General features: G+C 44.8%; 1 protein-coding gene across 1 annotated transcript in view; it reads right to left on the bottom strand.

The window, feature by feature from the left end:
• The window catches only part of Myo7b (myosin VIIB), a 75,337-nt gene extending 58,782 nt beyond the window's left edge, over positions 1-16,555 (bottom strand). Inside the window, exons 1-2 of the mRNA XM_041660264.1 lie at positions 16,420-16,555; positions 3,976-4,017 (exon numbers count right to left, since the gene is read on the bottom strand). Of these exons, the coding sequence (XP_041516198.1) occupies positions 3,976-3,993 (18 nt within the window). The 5' untranslated portion in view covers positions 3,994-4,017; positions 16,420-16,555. The remainder of the gene's footprint in view (positions 1-3,975; positions 4,018-16,419) is intronic.
• Between the last annotated feature and the right edge of the window lie 1,883 nt (positions 16,556-18,438).

Genomic DNA, 18,438 nt, shown 5'->3' with positions numbered 1-18,438 from the left:
GTGAGGAATGGTGCCCAAGCGAGTGCTCCGACCTCCATGTCCACGCTTACGCATTCCCTCAAGCCCATACATGTGTCCCCTCAGCACATAAACATACACATGCGCACCATTGTGAACGGAACAGTAAACATGAATAATCTTGAAAATGGCACGAGAGTGGCGTCAGCTTTTCTACTTGCATCCTCTCAAGAGTCACCATAATCAACAAGGAGAAAGACAACAGACAAAAATCATCCCTCATGACCCTGGGAGATGTCTGATCTGTCAGCAGACAGGAGACCCTGGGATGTCTTATTCAACAGTTTGGGGGCTCTCTGGGATTTCAAATTCATAGCAGAGAGTGCTGGATCCCTTTACTTGGGGGAGATATACCCCATTCCCATTCTAGCGTCGCCACCCCCAGGACCTAGGGTAAACAACACTCTTTGGATCAATAAAGATACCAGATCAGAAAGTATACCATGGCAACCAGGTAACTCTTGTGTGCAAGACCACAGTAGGTATGGAAACAGAAAAATGGCAAAGTACTTCCTGGTTGGTTGGGACGTTCTGGAGGTTGAATGAGAGTGGATGAGATGTGCTGTTGACACAAATGTGGGGTTGTGACCCATAGCTTTGCGGGTGTCCTTGTTGACTTTTTTTTTTTAACCAAAAAATGACTTAACACAGGACAGCTTTGTCAGAGACAGGCAAAGCGTTCACCATCAGAACATGAAAGAAAGAACCTCCACTAGTAGAGGGTGTGAGTCTGATTGGTTATCAGAGAAATCTCTATGGTATGAGGTTAAAACTCTAATAGTTTAAGTCTCTCAAAGCCAGGATGGGAAGCAATTGGGTAAAAAGGAGTACAAGGAAACAGACTCCCCAAGGCAGACAGTAACCAACTCTCAAGTTCTGGGGCCAATCCAGAGCTCCTCTACCCATCAGTACTCACAGATCTAGGTGTTCTCACCCACACTAAAATCAAGTGGGACAAAATGTCACATACACACACATACACACACACACACACACAAAGCAAAAACTCAAAAACCAAACTTTCTCTTTCCAAGTCTCTTCCATGTGCTCCTAGAACAACAGCACCATGTTTAGGACTTGGGGCACACCTCCTCATGGGACACACCTCCTCATGGGACACACCTCCTCATGGGGCACACCTCCTCACGGGGCACACCCCCTCACGGGGCACACCCCCTCACGGGGCACACCTCCTCACGGGGCACACCCCTCACGGGGCACACCCCTTCATTCCTTCTGCTTCTTCTATGAGCTTCTTTTCCCAACAACAGCTTGTGCTTAGGATCTCAGGGGAGGTCAAAATGTGATCTAAATGACACTATTGAGAGTTCACTGTTATATGTTAAATATGCCTATATAGTTATAGTTGTATATGCCCGGGCCACATGTGCTGTCTATACCCATGCTAATCTAATTGTCGCCTTTATTTTAAGAGAAGGGGTAACTGTCTGCATTCAGTCTGTGATATGTGTGGTAGATCCCTCTGAGACTTTTGCTTTGCTGGGAGGATGTGCTCATTCTGTGATATATGTGGTGGATACCACAAAGATTTGTGTTTTGATTGGGGGGATGTGCTCATTTTATCATGGAGCTGAGCTCACCATAAGCAAAAAGCAAAATGTCGCTTCGTCACCTTCTTTCCTGGTGACCTCACCAAGATAGAGACGGCCACATGACTTGGCCACTATCTTTCTTAGTGGCATCATTAAGACGCTGACCACCATGTGACTTTACTGCCATCTTGGTTAATGGACCACATGGGATGAACTAAAATGGTGGCACCCCTCAAGCTTCTTGGTACCAATGAGCCCTCTAGACCTCTAGAATTTTCTGTGCCAAGGGCATTCAGTCACGTGTCCCAGTCGCCTTCCCAGATGTTTTCTTTACTTTCCCTGGGATCAAGGGAATGGGGGCCCCAACATAGGACATATTGAAGAGCAATAAAGTCAACGTATTTTCACATTAGACTAAAGAGGAAATACCAGACCTTCATGGTGGGTTATTTTGGTGTTGATGATGACGTTTGTTTTAATTATGACACATTATTTTACATCACATATTTAATGGCTTCTAGAGAGGACTTAAGAATTTTCCCAGCCGTGTGCCTTCAACACTAGCCAGTACCAATGGGACCTGATTGGAGACATCCAGGTGTAGAAAATTCCGTGAATGTGCAGAATAACTTAGGAAAAACCTGGGGAGGCACGGACCCAGTCAGAATCTAAAGAAGAGATTGTGGGATGCTGGGCAAGCTGCTGTTAGGAGCAGCTGCAATAGCCAGGTACAAAGAGAAGTCATCTCAGTGGGGAGATTGGAGAGCCAGGAGATGCTCATCCTTCATCTCTGCTGGGTCTGCCTGGTACCTCCAAGCCTGTTTTCTCTGACTAGGGTAGAGAAATCTGCCCCTTCACAAGATCCCTTTGCTCCGCGTTTTCTATCTGCTTGTTTCTACCCCATTGAGCCCTGGGTGCTGTGGCTTTTATTTGACCTCCAGCGCCAGGTCCATGGACAGACTATGGAGAAAAAACAGGACAGTGCCATCCCTTTCTACATTCTAACTCCAGGTCTTCCTCAGCTGCACTCTTCCAGATGCTATAACCATCAGTTATAACATATAACATATGTATAACATACGACACATGTTTGCTATGTGTCTACTGCTTTTCTCTAGCAGCTCCTTACACTCATTCAAAACCAGAAGCACAGCTGTGGTTTCACTCTGTACCATATAAAGAGTGTCTTGAGCTTTCTAGAAGGTTTACCCGGAAACCACAAAGCCATAAAGTTTAACAGTGTGTGCACTGGTCATATTAATGTATTGCATTGCCCTAAGTCTATAAGTTTGAATTAAGCTTTCTTTTGTTAAGGTAGTATTGTCCAACACTGTCCTCTGAGCCAAACAACTGCCATTCTTCTATGCCCTGCGAGGGGCTCAGCTATCACAGTTTACTTGATCGGCATCTCACAGTACCTGAGAAGAAGAGCACACCCCCACTTTTTTTTTCCTTTTGAATCACTCTAAGGCTAGGGCATTTTCTCTGGGTTTCTTTTTTTTAAAAAAAATATTTATTTATTTTGTATACAACATTCTGTCTACGTGTGTGCCTGAAGGCCAGAAGAGGGCACCAGACCTCATTACAGATGGTTGTGAGCCACCATGTGGTTGCTGGGAATTGAACTCAGGACCTTTGGAAGAGCAGGCAATGCTCTTAACCACTGAGCCATCTCTGGGTTTCTTGATTCAATTAGCAAGATCTCACTCCACTTCCTACACATGGAGACATTACCTAGCCACAGAAACACGGGCATTTACTGAGTGAACGGAACAAAGGTCACCCAGACCTACCCTGTCATCCCTGAGCAGGCTCTGTGCCAGGGCAGTGGAGGACAAGTGGGAACTCCCCAATCCTTTCCCAAGTGGGAAAGTGCACGTGCAAAGGTGATGGCATGCCAACGGATGGGCACGCACATGTGTGTGGAGGCCAGAGGATGAACTCGGCTTTTCCTCAGGGCTGTCCACCATGCTTTTAGAGCTAAGACACTGGTACTGACTGACTCAGCTAGGCGACTGACAACTGAACCTCACTAGGATTACAGGAAATACCTAACATACCTGGCTACCCCCTTTCTTTTATTTTCTTTCTTCCTTTTTTTTTTTTATAATAGGCTTACTTGCAAGGCAAGCATTTTACGGACTGAGCTGTCTCTCTGCCCCAGTAACCCCCCTTTTAAGTCCCTTAATGTAAGTGAGAAATTTGTGTGCACAAGTGGCCACTGTGCAGAGATGAAGTGTTACCCACACTTGCTCCCTTCCAATAAGAATAAAATTCTTCCTACTCCTCGATCACCACCCCTGGCCCTGGAATTTTCCTTCTGGGGTCTCTTTGACTCTCTTCTTTCCTTGAAAGTGATTCGACCAAGCCTTGGGAGACATCCACGGTTAAGTGCTGTGCTTACCAGGTGGAATACCGACATCCCAGGTCAGCGGCTCCCTGTGTCCTGTAGGAGACAAAGCAGAGTGTCAGCCCCAGGGCCTGCCAGCGTGGAACCCATGAGGCACAGGTGCGGTGAGGGTTTGACCGGCCATCCTGTCCATGAGTGTCTTGACTGGAGCTTGACTCAGGAACAGCTCTGAATAGCTGGATGTGTGGGTCACATTCCCAGCCCATGGGCAAGGAGGTGATTCTTGTTCTTTTCATTCTACATCCCTTCCAGAGAACAATTGGCCCTTGGTTCTGGGCTCCATTCAGGGAGTAGGGTAGTGCCTTGTCATTCAAAAGTCCAAGTTTTGAGGTGGGGGGAGAGGGAGTATTCCTGTGTGTGTATGCGCATGTTGTGTGTGCATACATGTGGAAGACAGAGATCAACCACGGGAGTTGTTTCTCAGGAGCCGTCTGTGGTTGTTTGAATGTAACTGACCCCCATGAGTTCATAGGGAGTGGCACTATTAGGAGGTGTGGCCTCGCTGGAGTAGGTGTGGTCTTGTTGGAGGAAGTGTGTCACTGTGGGGTGGGCTTTGAGGTCTTCTATGCTCAAGCTACCCCCTTCTATGCTCAAATCAAGTGGACACAGACTCCTGCTGCTGCCTGTAGATCAGGATATAGAACGCTCAGCTCTTTCTCCAGCACCATATCTGTCTGCACACCACCATGTCCCACCATGATGATAATGGACTAAACCTCTAAAACCGTAAGCTACCCAAATTAAATGTTTTCCTTTATAAGAATTGCCATTGCACCCACACATTGAGACAATGGGGATGTTCTATTGGGATCTCACCAAGGCCAGCTGGCCTAGGACTGAAAAAGCATGGGATAAATCCGGACTAGCTGAACATAGCGGACAATGAGGACTACTGAGAATTCAAGAACAATTGCAGTGGGTTTTTGATCCTACTGCACGTACTGGTTTTGTGGGAGCCTAGGCAGTTTGGATGCTCACCTTACGAGACCTGGATAGAGGTGGGCAGTCCTTGGGCTTCCCACAGGTCAGGGAACCCTGATTGCTCTTCGAGCAGATGAGGGAGGGGGACTTGATCGGGGGAGGGGGAGGGAATAAAAAAAAAAAAGAATTGCCAAGGTCGTGGTGTCTCTTCACAGCAATAGAAACTCTTAAGATGCCATTTATCACATTTCTGTCTCTCTCCTTTCTTTTGTTTCCTTCCTTTTTTCCTTCCTCCCTCCTTTTCTCCCTCCCTCCCTTCCTTTCTTCCTTCTTTCCTTCCTCCCTTTAGTGTATGTGTGGTTTATTGTGTGATGAGGAGTGCACACATGTGCCCACATGTATGTAAAGACCAGATGTTGACACTGGATGTTTTCCTTGGTCATCTCTGCTTTATGTATTGAGACAGGGTCTCTCCCTGAACCCAGAGTTCACTGAGGCAGATAGTGTAGTTAGTCAGTTTTCCCTGGGGATCCCTGTCTCCACAGGTAGGCAGCCTTACACTCATGGTATAGACATGGGTGCTTGTACCCGAATTCCAGTTGTCATATTTATATAGCAAACACTTTACCCAATTAGCCATTTCTTCGGTACCCACTTTGGTTTTTGGCACAAGGTCTTTCACTGGGACTTGGAACTCAGCAAGTAGACTAGGTTGTCTGGGCAGTGAGTCCTCAGGATCCCCCTGTCTCTACCTTCAAGATCTCGATTACAAGCATGTTGCCACCATGCCCACCTAGTCCAGAATTTTAACCAGTCCCCATATCCACTCAAACTAGCCATCACCATAAGTCTTGGGAAGGGCTCAGCTACACACAGGTTGTTTACTTGTGGTGGTAAGAATGGCCCCCATAGGCTCATATATTTGAATGCTTAGTCATCAGGGAGTGGAAATCTTTGATAAGATTAAAGGATTAGGAGGTATGACTCTGTGTGAGTAACCGCAGTATTGTTGGAGGAAGCGTGTCACTGAGTGTGGGCTTTGAGGTTCCAAAAGTCCACGCTAGACCAGACTTTCTCTCCACCTGTGGATCAGGATGTAGTTCTCAGCTACTTCTCCAGCACCATGCCTGCCTGCTGCCATGTTCCCTGCCATAATAATCATGAATGAAGTAAGCCCCTGAACATGTAAGCAAGCCCGCAATTAAATGTTTTCTCTTATAAGAGTTACTGTGGTCATGGTGTCTCTTCATAGCAATAGAACAGTAAGACTTGATCTAAACCTTTTAATCAGTATCTCATTATATAGCTCAAAATGGTCCCAGCTTCTCACCTGCTGGGATTACAGACCTGCCTCTTGATTTTTATCTGGGGCTCAAAAAAGTTAATGAACTTAGTTAATGAACAGTATAGCTGGGAATTAGCCCAGATCAACCACATTCCAAACCTATCCCGGCTCTGGCTGCTCTCAAGTGCCATGGAAGTACTCAGATGGCAGGAGAAGTCAGGTCCCCAATCTTCCCACTCATGGAGATGCCCTTCCTGTTCTTCTGACTTGAATGCTACTGTGCTTCTTTTCTGATATGTTAGCAGGGAGAGGCAGTTGCTGTATCTATGGTGTTCATTTCTCATTTGCTGCCTCTAGCATAGGCCTGAGCCAGAAGGGACACAGGCATTAGCTATCTCCTGGCAGGGCATGGAAAACCCCTGGAAATGGTGTTGTTACAATAATGCCTTATTTGGTTGGGTAAGGATGCCCAGTAATGGGGCAGCTCTGATGGCAGCAACCATTCTGCGGGGTGGGCGCGGGGACATGGAAACTGGGGAATGCTGAGACTTTCCCAAAGCTTGGCATGTGTGTGTTCATGTATGTGTGGGTACTGTTTGATTGAAAGTGAGACCCCAGCCCTCTAACACACCTTTATCTAAGGAGTCTGGGATGATTGATTGAAAGTGTCACCCCAGGCCCTGGCACCCACCCTTGAGCAGGGATGGAGCGGAAAGCTCCATCTCAACCCCGCCCCCTGGAGTTCTTGATCTGGACTCCACCTCCAGGAAAGCCTGCCAAGCGCTGATCCCTCCCCAGGGAGGGTCAGGACCACTCTCACAGGCTATTTAGGCTGCCGCCCAGAAAAGGAACACGTGGTCTCGAGTTTTGGATGGTCTCTCCTTCTGTTCACACCCCCCCCATGCTCCCAGTCACCTGGAAGCACTGCATTTATTAAATGCAGGCATCTTTTATTTGGTCTATTTGCGTCGGCAGAGAGGCTCGTCTTAAGAATTATTCCTAACAGGTACGTATGTACATGAATGCAAATGTGTGGTAAAGGCATTGTTTAATCATTTCTGCCAAAGTAAACCATTTCATTTTAGAGGGAAGCTCATTAAGATGCAGGGCATTATAAAAGGAGGTGAAACATTCCATCCTCCATCAAGCAGGGAATGTTGCTAAAACAGAAGGCAAACAACACAATAGCCTCATGAGGTCCTTGAAACACATCAGAGTCACTAGATCCCATAAGTTTCATGAGCAGTGAGAACAACTGAGAGAGACTTTCAGCACTCTGAGATGCCCAGAGCAGGGTCACACCAACGGAACCAGTCAGAAGAGGCAGAAAGCAGCCAGGCTGCCCAGAAAACTCCAGGTCTTGGGGTGGGGCTTTGGCTTTGGAGAGATGGTTCGGTGGTTAAGAGCACAGGCTGCTTTTCAAAAGGTCCTGGGTTCAATCCCCAGCACTACAACTATCTGCGATTCTTGTCTCAGGTGACGTGACACCTTCTTCTGCCTTCTAGGAGCACTCTGTGTGCAGGGTGTACAGACAAGCTTTCGTGGAAACACTAATACACATAAAATAAAAAGAAATAAAATCTAAAATAAGAAAGAAAGAAGGAGAGAAATAAGGAAGGAAAGAGGCTCAGACTAATTGAGCTGCCCAAAAGAGACACTCCCATTTGTCAAGCTGCCTGCGTGCTGTGCAGTGTGCTCCAGGTTTCTAGCTTTTGTGAGCTGTCACCCTTGCTGGGATTGGCTTTGGCAAAGCAGCTGTCTTAGAATTATTTCTACTCCTGTAAGTAACCCCAATAAAACTCACTGGTTCACCAGGTTGGGCTTCAGTGGCATCATTAGTTTGGTCTGTTGTGGGCTCTAGGGTGAGTAAATGTTTGTTCATGTCTGCCCAGGAATCACGTCACACAACAGGAGCTGGAGGACAATCTCAGATGCTGCTCCTCAGGGGCCATCCATCTTGGGTTTGAGAGACAGTCTTTCGTTGGACTGGAATAACTTATCTCTACCTTCCCAGAACTTACAAGCGTGTATCACCATGCCCAGGTTTTCTTTGTAATGTGGGATTGGGGTAGTAGGAATGTAGCCATGTTACAAGTTCTTTACCAACTTAGCTACCTTGTTCACCAAAGCTTTTCAACTGGTAAGCAAAGAAAGAGGATCTTCTCCCTAATTCTACAATCTGCCTCATCCCCATATCCTCTGCTGTGGGGAAGCACAAACACCTGTCAAAGTGCTGAGAAGGCCATCAACAATCTTAGGTTTCTGAGGTGATTCATCCTCAATTTTTGCTGGCCTCTGGGTCAGCAAGAAGCTGTGAGGCTGGACCTCACAGACTTTAACTTCAAAAGTGTGCCTGAGGAAGAGGCAAAGAGGGGCATAAAAGGTCAGATTATGTGACCTTACAAAGTGCCTGATGCAGGACTAGAGTTGCCATGTCCTCAGAGACTTGTTGAAGAGGATTGGACGGAATCCTACAGATGGGTTTTCTTTTGAACATCTCTGCCTCTCTGTCCAAGTCATCTCAGATTTGCTTACAACTTGGCAGAGCAATGCTGCTACCGTGCAACCATTATGCTCCATTCCACTGTTCAGTTAGCTCACTTTTCCACTAGAACTTCCACAGGACTCAGTGGTGAGAGGGTAAAGACTCTGGAGGTTGAAGACGTGACTGAGGTCAAGAGACAAGTTCAGCTACAGGGCTGACTTAGGGTCAGACCTCATCTCATTGACTAAGAAGAGCCCCATGCAGTCCCCAAGTCTCTTGTCCTGTGCTTGATGTGGGCTAAAGAATTCTAGCTACCCTTACTGTATTTTCTTCCAGTTGCAGATTCCACAGTTAAACCTCTCCTAACACCTAGGATTACTGCCAGGCTCCTAACAATTCTAGGTCCTAAAGTGACATTTCTGGTGGTCATATCCATCCCCAGGCCCAAACGAAGGCCTGTTTCTCTGGACTTCTTCAGAAGATCTGCCTTGAGTACAGCTAACTCTGTGTGACTGCAGTACTTATCTCTTTACTCCTCCAAATTCCTCCATTCTTGCATTCTTTATCTCAATGAATGGCGTTAGCAACTGCTGAAGGAGTCATCCTATTCTTCCCTCACTTCCAAAGAGTGGCCACTATTTTTCTTTTTAAAATTAGTGGTTCCCAACTATATGCTGTTTATAAGAAACCTATATCAAGTATAAAGACACAAGTGTTGTTAAAGAGACTAAGAAAGACTTATTTCACTAACACTCATCAAAGGAAAACTGGAATACGCATACAATTACATAGAGAACAGATTTGAGGTTAAAAAAAGACAAGTGAAGAGAAATACTACACAATGGCGAGGGATTAAATATTCAAAGAAAACATAGTCCTTAACATCTATGCACCTTATACCAGAATTCTAAAAAAATAAGGCAAAATGTTATAAAAATGCAAGAGGAAGTAACAGAATCCACCACTACAGTTGGCTCTATCAGAAATGGAGAGAATCGGCATGCTGAAAACCAGTATGAAAAATAGACTAACCACCAACCAAATATGAGACTAAAAGTGTGCAAATTGATTTTCATACACCACTTTGTCCCAAAACAGCAGAATATACATTCTTTTCAATCTCACACGGAACACTTTCTTTTTTTTAAAAAAAATATTTATTTATTTATTATTTATACAGTATTCTGTCTGCTTGTATGCCTGCAGGCCAGAAGAGGGCACCAGACCTCATTACAGATGGTTGTGAGCCACCATGTGGTTGCTGGGAATTGAACTCAGGACCTTTGGAAGAGCAGTCAGTGCTCTTAACCGCCGAACCATTTCTCCAGCACACAGAACACTTTCTAAGGGAGATCACATTCCATTCTGGGCACTAATGCATACTGGTGCCTACTCTCGGGCAACAAAAATTCACATAAAACCATAAAAAAGGTTCTAATCACACAAAAAGGAGCCAACTTGCCTTACCAGTCTTGTGTCTGTCATGCTGGCCACAGTAAAGAGATGCTTCTCCTGGCAGCTGCCAGCATGCCATGAGCTAAGCCACATGGCATGTTCCCAAAGTCTCTCACATAGGCCACCATACAGAAAAGTGTCTCTTAGCCACTGCCTGCAAGCTTGAGCCACCAATGCAAGCTCCATCAGCACACTGAGTGGTGGGTTTGGAATTTTGCTCATATAGACAGAAAAGATTACAGATACATGGTAAAGACGGTTTCAGATGGAAAAAGTTTTCAAATGGGTTACAGTGAATTTAACAATATACATAGGCAAATTTATGAAGTGTTCCATATTTTTTTAAAAAAATTTACATAGGCTTGGGAGAGAAAAGAGAAGATATAAACAGTCATAAAATATAGTTTTAACATAATAAGATAAAGTCCTTAAAAGAGGAGTAAAGTAATATAAAATAAATAACCCACATAAAGATGGAAAATACACAGAGTCTGGTTCCTGTATGCCATTGTGTTGTCTTTAAAATTTTTTGGTTGCTAAGAGACACTGGATTATGAAAACTAATAAACCAAACTATATATTTTGAAAATGTCTTGACTTCAAAATTTAAGTCAAAATGTATGTTACTTTGGGGGAGAGGTTATGCTTTTATTTCCACAGGATATGAGAGGCTGTGGATTCATTCCAGGTTAAGGAAAATCAGGTTTGATCAAGGAAGACCCCCCTGAAATTCCTGGCTACAAACATAAAGAAATAAACCTAGAAGAACTAAAACATGAAACATATATTTTACCTGCTCAAACATAAACCAAAGAAGGGTCTTTGGCTGACTTGTATATAGAACATAGTCTATACTTGTATTAATATAGATATATATGTTACCTTTAAAAGTTTATATATTTTTAGAGCAAAGGGACCAGACACCACTAAAAACAGATGGCCCAGGTGATCCAGAATCAGAACAGCTTCAAGGCTTCTGACTGAGATGATCCAGCCTTAAAGAATACTATCTAGCCAAGACATAACAATTATCCTGATTTTTTCAAGGTTCCTCCAAAGATTACCCTCAAACAACAGGAAGTGGTCTAGACAATGACACCCACATTCCCAAAAGATAGTTTATGGAATTTTACTATCATTTAAGGGAGGTTGGTTACAAGTTATTATTGGTGATGATCAGGAAAAAAGCTGAACAAAGGAGATTAGATTCAAGGCTCTCTTTCTGAAAAGAAAAGGGGAGAATATAGAAATGATAGGATGAAAGGGTAGATTATTGAATCTACTTTTAAACCAAAAGAGTAGCTTCTAGTCTTAAATATTTACATTGGTATAGATTTTTGTATATTGATACAAATTTAAAGTTAATTTTGTTATACTATATGTATATTTCTACTCTTGTTTGAAGTATTATGTTTATACAGCTCATTTTAAGATATAGTATATAATTAAGAAATACAGGTTAATAGTAATCTATAATAATCAAACTTATAGTCATGTTAGGTATGTTTTCAAGGTCATACACAGATATGGTCTTCAAACGCTTCAAAGACATATAGAATATGACATTTAAAATGTTTTAATAATAAAGACTTTTAATGACACTGAGACATGTCTGCTCCAAACAGCACCAGTTTACTTCAGAGAAGATGATGGGCATTGAAGACCCTCCATATGGAGTTTACTTTCTTTATGGCAAAAGCTAGCCATTGATGAAAAAAATAAAAAACCTGCCCTTGCCTCAATTGTTGACAATATATTGTCCAAACTTGACCATCAGGGCACAAAAGAAAGGGACTGTCAAACTTTGCCAAGACAAGGTAGGACAGTACTTCAAAATTCCCTGCTTCTCAGAAAAGTCTGTCAGATCTATCAGGCCTGTAGGCCAAAGTTCGATTCCCCAAAGCTACAGAAGAACCTAGTGCGACTGTCCAGGAAGCCAGATGTCCCTATCACTAGGTAACATTTCACCCTTCTGAGATCTTTGACAGAGCTGAAGACTAGATAGTCATAGTTAAAGTTTGCTTAGTTATTATAAAAAGTAAATTAGGTATAAAACTTTAGAGTCACAAAGATAAAATAGATAACAAAATATTTTCCCTAATTTTGCCAAATACAAATGGATAGATATTGTAATTGTAATTCTTGATAACTGATCTTGTTGGTAATAAGTAACTGATAATCTTACTAAGTAAGAGGAGAAAAAATGATTTTTTAAAATGTAGACCAGAAATTGGTACAACTAGCCCCTCCAGAAATCAAAAACCAAAAATTCAATACAACCAGAAGCCTAACCAAAAAACAAACAAACAAAAATTTCAATAAAATTAAGAAAATCACAAAATATAACTTTTAGTATCAGGGTAGAAACTGGGTAGACCCCTGTAATTCCAGATGGAAAGGCTGGAACAGGCAAATTTCTCAAACAAGTTGATGGGGGTCAGGGAGTGGAAAGTGGAGGTTTGAATAAGAATGGGCCCCAGAGACCCACATATTTGAACACCCCAGTTGTCTTTTAAGACTCTTCAGTATCATAACCTGCCTAGTTTTTTAGCTTATAGTCTATCTTACAAGTCACCCCTGCACACAGGATACCCTGAACTTAACGCAGGCCTTGAAATACCTCACGCTCTCTCTTATCTTCATGTCTCTGTGTTTGACCTGGGTTTGGAACACACACTCATGCACATACACAAACAGACCTAGTCACATTACACACAGAAGCTTCCATTTTCTGCTTTAGCCCTTGGGCCTTTTTTTTTTAATATTTATTTATTTATTGTATACAATATTCTGTCTGTGTGTGTGTCTGCAGGCCAGAAGAGGGCACCAGACCTCATTACAGATGGTTGTGAGCCACCATGTGGTTGCTGGGAATTGAACTCAGGACCTTTGGAAGAGCAGGCAATGCTCTTAACCACTGAGCCATCTCTCCAGCCCCCCTTGGGCCTGTTTTTATATGGCATTGTGCATGGCTCTCCCACGATTGTGTGAGACCTGAGAACTCACTGTGTATCAGTCTGCTGCCTAAATGAACACACGGACCAGCGAATGGATGGATGGACAAATGGACTGAGGTGAGTAAGAGAGCAGATTAATGAATACACTGGTGTAGATAGATAGATGGATGGATGGTGGGTGAACGAATGAACGAATGGATGGATGGATACATACACACATACATACATACATACATACATACATACATAGATCTTCTCAGAAAGGCAGATGAGGGAACACTATTATACTTGAAACTCTCTGCTCTTTGAGAATATGAGGTTTTCATCATAGGCCAGGCCCCCTTGTAAACTCTGAAAAAAAAATGGAATTGAACGCATGGGTTCATCATCCCGGTTAACCCGAAGAGCCATTCTATGGTGACTGTCCTCGAGGGGATGGAGTGTGAACTTCTGGCTCCCAAAGCTTTCCACAGAATTACCACACTATGTCACAGCTCTTGAGCAGCAGAAATACACTTGTGAAATGGGCTGGGAGGAGACCAGAGTGCTGAGGGAAGGGGGTGCTATGTGCTGCGGGCTTTCCCAAAGCATGCGGGGAACTCTGTCATGTAAGCTACAGAACCTGTGCTCTTCTCGGAGACCTCTTGCCTCCAAAAAGAAAATCCAGCATTGACCCTGGCCTGTGAAATTCCAGTCCCAAGGATAACAGAGTTTTGCCTCCCCAAAGGGAATGAGTATTCTCTGGGCAAAAAGGACATCTGTGGCCGGACAAGACCGAGTAAGTCACAGAAGCTATCTGGGTCATCAGAGATTGCCTGTTCTCCACATGGTTCCAGAGCCAGGGTCCAGGATATGGGGAAGGCTGTTGCGGAGGGAAGAATCACAGCAGGTTTTCCTGCTTTCTTTCCTCTTTCCTTTTCTTTCCCTACCTAGTCTGTCTATCTGTCTATCTATCTATCTATCTATCTATCTATCTATCTATCATCTATCTATCATCTATCTATCATCTATCTATCCATCCATCTATATCTATATCTATTCTGAGATAGGGCCTCATGGATTCTAGGTTGTCCTCGAACTCACTCTGTATCCAACGATAACTGAACTTCTGATCTTCCTTCTTTCTCTGAAGTGCTGGGATTACAGGCATGCATCACCACATCCAGTTTATACACTGAGGGAGACTGAACCCAGGGTTTAGTTCATGCGCGCCAAACAGCCTACCAACTGAGCCACACCCAAGTTGTTGCTGTTAAGGAATTTATTAGTTCAAGAGTTACAGGTACAATATTCCTTTTAGTTGCAAGATAATCATTTTTGTATGTATGCGTGTATGTATATACATATACGTATATACATACATGCATACATACATATAAAACGCTTTTTATCATCATTCCATATTTGGGAGAACTAAAGCTCGGCAAAGTGGTGAGAAGCCAGAGCCTCTTAGCCTAACAGACAGGGTTCCCAGCAGGGGCACAAGGAAACAAGTCGGGAGAGGAAAGAGAAAAGAAGAGAGGGAACAGTGAAGAAGATGCTAAGAAAGGCCCTGGAATCTCCATGTTCCAGGTAAGGCAGAGGCTACAATGACCTATGAGAGATGGAGACTTGCGGCTCAGGGCCTTGGAGCCTGGGACCTTTCCCAGCTCTCCGACCCACTTCCATTCTCTTTGCCCAGTTACACTGTATTTTCCTACCTTGAATTTTTCTTTCTCTTACTCTCCTTGTTTGTTTGTTTGTTTGTTTGTTTTAGTTTTTCTAGACAGGGTTTTGCTATAACTTTGGAGCCTGTCCTGGAATTAGCTCTTGTAGACCTGGTTGGCTTCAAACTCACAGAGATCCGCCTGCCTCTGCCTCCCGAGTGCTGGGATTAAAGGTGTGCACCACCACTACCCAGCTTCCTGTTTATTTTTAATCCTGTTCTGTTACTGTTGTATATGAAAACTACATAAAGCCACTGTTTTGTTACCTTTCAATAATGCAAGTGTTTGTAAGAGTGTCGTTCTCTTTCTTAATAAACAGTCCCCATTTCTATCATTATCCATGTGTCCCTGGTCCAGTTCTTTGTTCTGGGACATGGAACCTAGAAATTGGGGTACCTTCTGGGCTCAGATTAAATTAATAGGATGATACCCGAAAACTTCCATCAGTTCCTGCTTGAGTCCCTGCTTTGTTCTAGGAGCTAGAGACAGTTCTGGGGGTTTCAGACCAAACAGTGTCAGAGAAGAGGCTGGCTGATGCGTGCGTCAGGTGTGTTGATGCCACTTGTCCCCTCGTGCTTTTGTTGGAAATCCCAAAGAGCAAGCAGTACCAACGGAGTGAGCTTTATCGGGGCTCAAACACGAGGGAGGGCTGGGGAGATATCTCTGTCAGTAAAGCGCTTACTGGGCAAGCATGAGAGATTCAGAATCCTCATGACTTTCTTTTTCTTAAAGCTACAATCCTGAACACAATCCAGAGGTCTTACGAGTTAGAACAAAGTTGGCACCCACAGATATAAAGCAGATCCTGAGTGAGGGCCTAGGAATTGGAAACACACGCACCCAACTTAGGGGACTCAGGGTGGGGACCCCAACACTGCCAGCTACCAAACCTCAGCCGGTCTCTACTGACTTCTGTCTCCAATTTCCTCCTCCATGATGGGGATGGTACACACCAATCCCAAAACTGACATGTCTATAACCTTGTATCTATCTCTTTCACCATCTCATTCACCCAACACGCAAACCTTGAGAAGGCTCTGGAAGCCAGTGACTGCCTGTCTTGCCACAAACCAGTGCCTTAGCTCCCCAGAGTTGACTAAACACAGTAACCTGTCTCTGTGGATCAAGTGGATGAACCCAGGTGGAAGTCAAGATCAGCTGTGCTCTTTGCTGAGGCTCCTCAGCCCCAGATCTCAGTCTCTTGCCCATAAAATGGAGGCAGTATCACCAGAATATCTCACAAATACAGTGGGCTTCCTCATACGGCACAGCAGGGCCTCAGCCTGGTACCTGTGCTATCCTCAGCCCCTTGGATTTCCTGGGAGGCCTTCCAGCAGAGAGGACTAGACAGAAGGCAGCAGCAGTGGCTGCTTCCCTGAGCAGTGCCTGCCCTCCTGTAGCATAGGACTCGATAGCCCTTCTTCACCCTTCTCAGCCTCCCAGTGTAAGCCTGCTGCCCACATCAGTTGCCCTATTACCCGCTGAACTGAGGTTTTGGGTTTCCTAGGTCTGGAGGAGCATCCCAGCCCTCTGCTCCGCAGGCCTGCCCCACCCTGCTTCCAGGTCTGTGTCTCCAGACCCACCTCCTACCTGGAATCCCTCCTTGCACGTATCCCAGGACTCTCTTACCTTGTCAGGATCAGAGTATGGGGGTCCTATTGACTCTCTGTCCCTCCACCCTGGGAACCTGAAAGATTCAGGTAGGGAGACAGGTTCCGAGCTTTGGGTAGTATAGGAGAGAAAGGACAGAAGACGTAGAAGGGCTCCAAGAGGAAGTGGCTAAGCACTGTGGGTATACGTAATTTATTACAGGACTTTGTCCTCTGTCTCAGGAACATCCACTCCCACAGGCCTCCTGCAGCCCCAGCCAGAAGCCCAGAAACTGCTCTTCAGTGGACCCGCGGATGATCGCTTCTCAGAGGCCTCAGGGTCTGTTCTCTGAGAACTCTGCTTATCACTTTCCAAGCCCTGGGTGACAGTCAGTTGACTGTCCAGGAAGTTCAGTGTCTTCAAATGATGGTGGAGGCTCCATGGAAGACAGTCAGGGCCTCTGTTCTCGAGCATCCGAGTACTGACTAGGGGCTGAGATAAAGTGTTGATATTGGAGTTTTAAGAATCAGAACCTGGGGCGGGGGATGGAGAGCTGGCTCAGTGGTTGAGAGCACTGGCTGCTCTTTCAGAGGACCCGGTTCAATTTCCAGCACATGGTACCTCATAGCTGCCTGTAACTCTAGTTTCAGAGGAACTGACACCTTCACAGACATACATACAGGCAAAATGTGAATGTACGTGAAGTAATAAAACCTTAAAAAATTAAGAATCAGAACCTAGATGGGCCCTGGCATCCCTAGCCAACTCAACTAAACCAGTCATCGTCAACAGGCCTATTATCTTTTTTTTTTTTAAAAAAAAAAGTAATAACCAAAAAACAGAAAAGGGAGGTTTATTTATTATCTTCGTCAATGTTCTATTGCTGTGAAGAGACACCATGATCGCGACAACTCTTATAAAGGAAAGCATTTAACAGGAACTGTCTTATAGTTCAGAGGTTTCGTCCATTGTCATGATGGTGGGGAACATGGCGGCACACAGGCAGACATGGTACTGGAGAAGTAGCTGAGAGATCTACACCTGGATCCACAGGCAGCAGGAAGAGAGAGAGAGTCTGGACTTGGAATGTGCTTTTTAAAACCTCAAAGCCCACCCCCAGTGACACACTTCTTCCAACAAAGCCACACCTCCTGATCCTTTCAAATACTGCCACTCCCTAGTGACCAAATCCATGAGTCTATGGAGTCCACTTTTACTCAGACCACCACATTCATTATAGCCACACTGTGTAGAGGGACAAAGAGATCAAGTGACCCTCCCAAGTCCACCTTCTAGATCCTGACATGGGGTCTAGGTTTAAACAGAGGGCAAGAGGTGGGTAAAACTAAGCACTCCTGGTCCAGGATGTGGTACTGCCCACTACTGACCCACCATTATCTCAGCTCATCTCTCTTGCAGGGTAAGCCTGACAAGTTATCAGAACTTCTTGGCTCTGTTTGAAATCTCTCCTATGGAGACAAGCTCCTCTTCTGATGAGCACTGAGCTTCAGCCTTTTACCAGCATGAGATTCCCGAGAGAGTTCTAGTTCTGGGCACCTTTGTCTCAATGCTCTCACAGCATAAGTGTCTCTTTAGACTATCTTTCCTCCTAGTTTATGTCACAGAACTCACAAAACCCTAGGTGTGCGGAGTGTGTTCCATTACTTACAACGCAGCTCTCTGATAATACTTGAGATTTACACTCCAGTTGTGACTTAGGTGGGGGACCCCAGAGGGCCTCGGGACGATACCAGTAACCAGGACGGCTATTTAAGTGAACAGTTTAAACTTTCCACTCCCACGACCTCGGGGAAGGTAAAGCTCTTGGACCTTTCAGGTACTGAGCACAGGAGATGCTGGGAGAGAGGCCCGGAAGAAGACACAAAGGGTCTGTGCCCTGCTGTCCCCACACCCGGCCTCTGTATCTCTCCCCCTGGCCATTCATCTACCTTCTTTGTTCCATCCCCGTCTCTAAGCATTTACCTGGTTCTGAGAGTCTATCCTTAGCAGAGCTGAGGAAGGGGCCTGAGAGATGGCTACGAAAGCTTGACATCTTCA

This window comes from Microtus oregoni, unplaced genomic scaffold (genome assembly GCF_018167655.1).
Source record: "Microtus oregoni isolate MIOR12 unplaced genomic scaffold, Mior012 000011F_ref0000422, whole genome shotgun sequence".
NCBI lineage: Eukaryota > Metazoa > Chordata > Mammalia > Rodentia > Cricetidae > Microtus > Microtus oregoni.
This window is presented reverse-complemented; position numbering and strand designations above follow the sequence as displayed.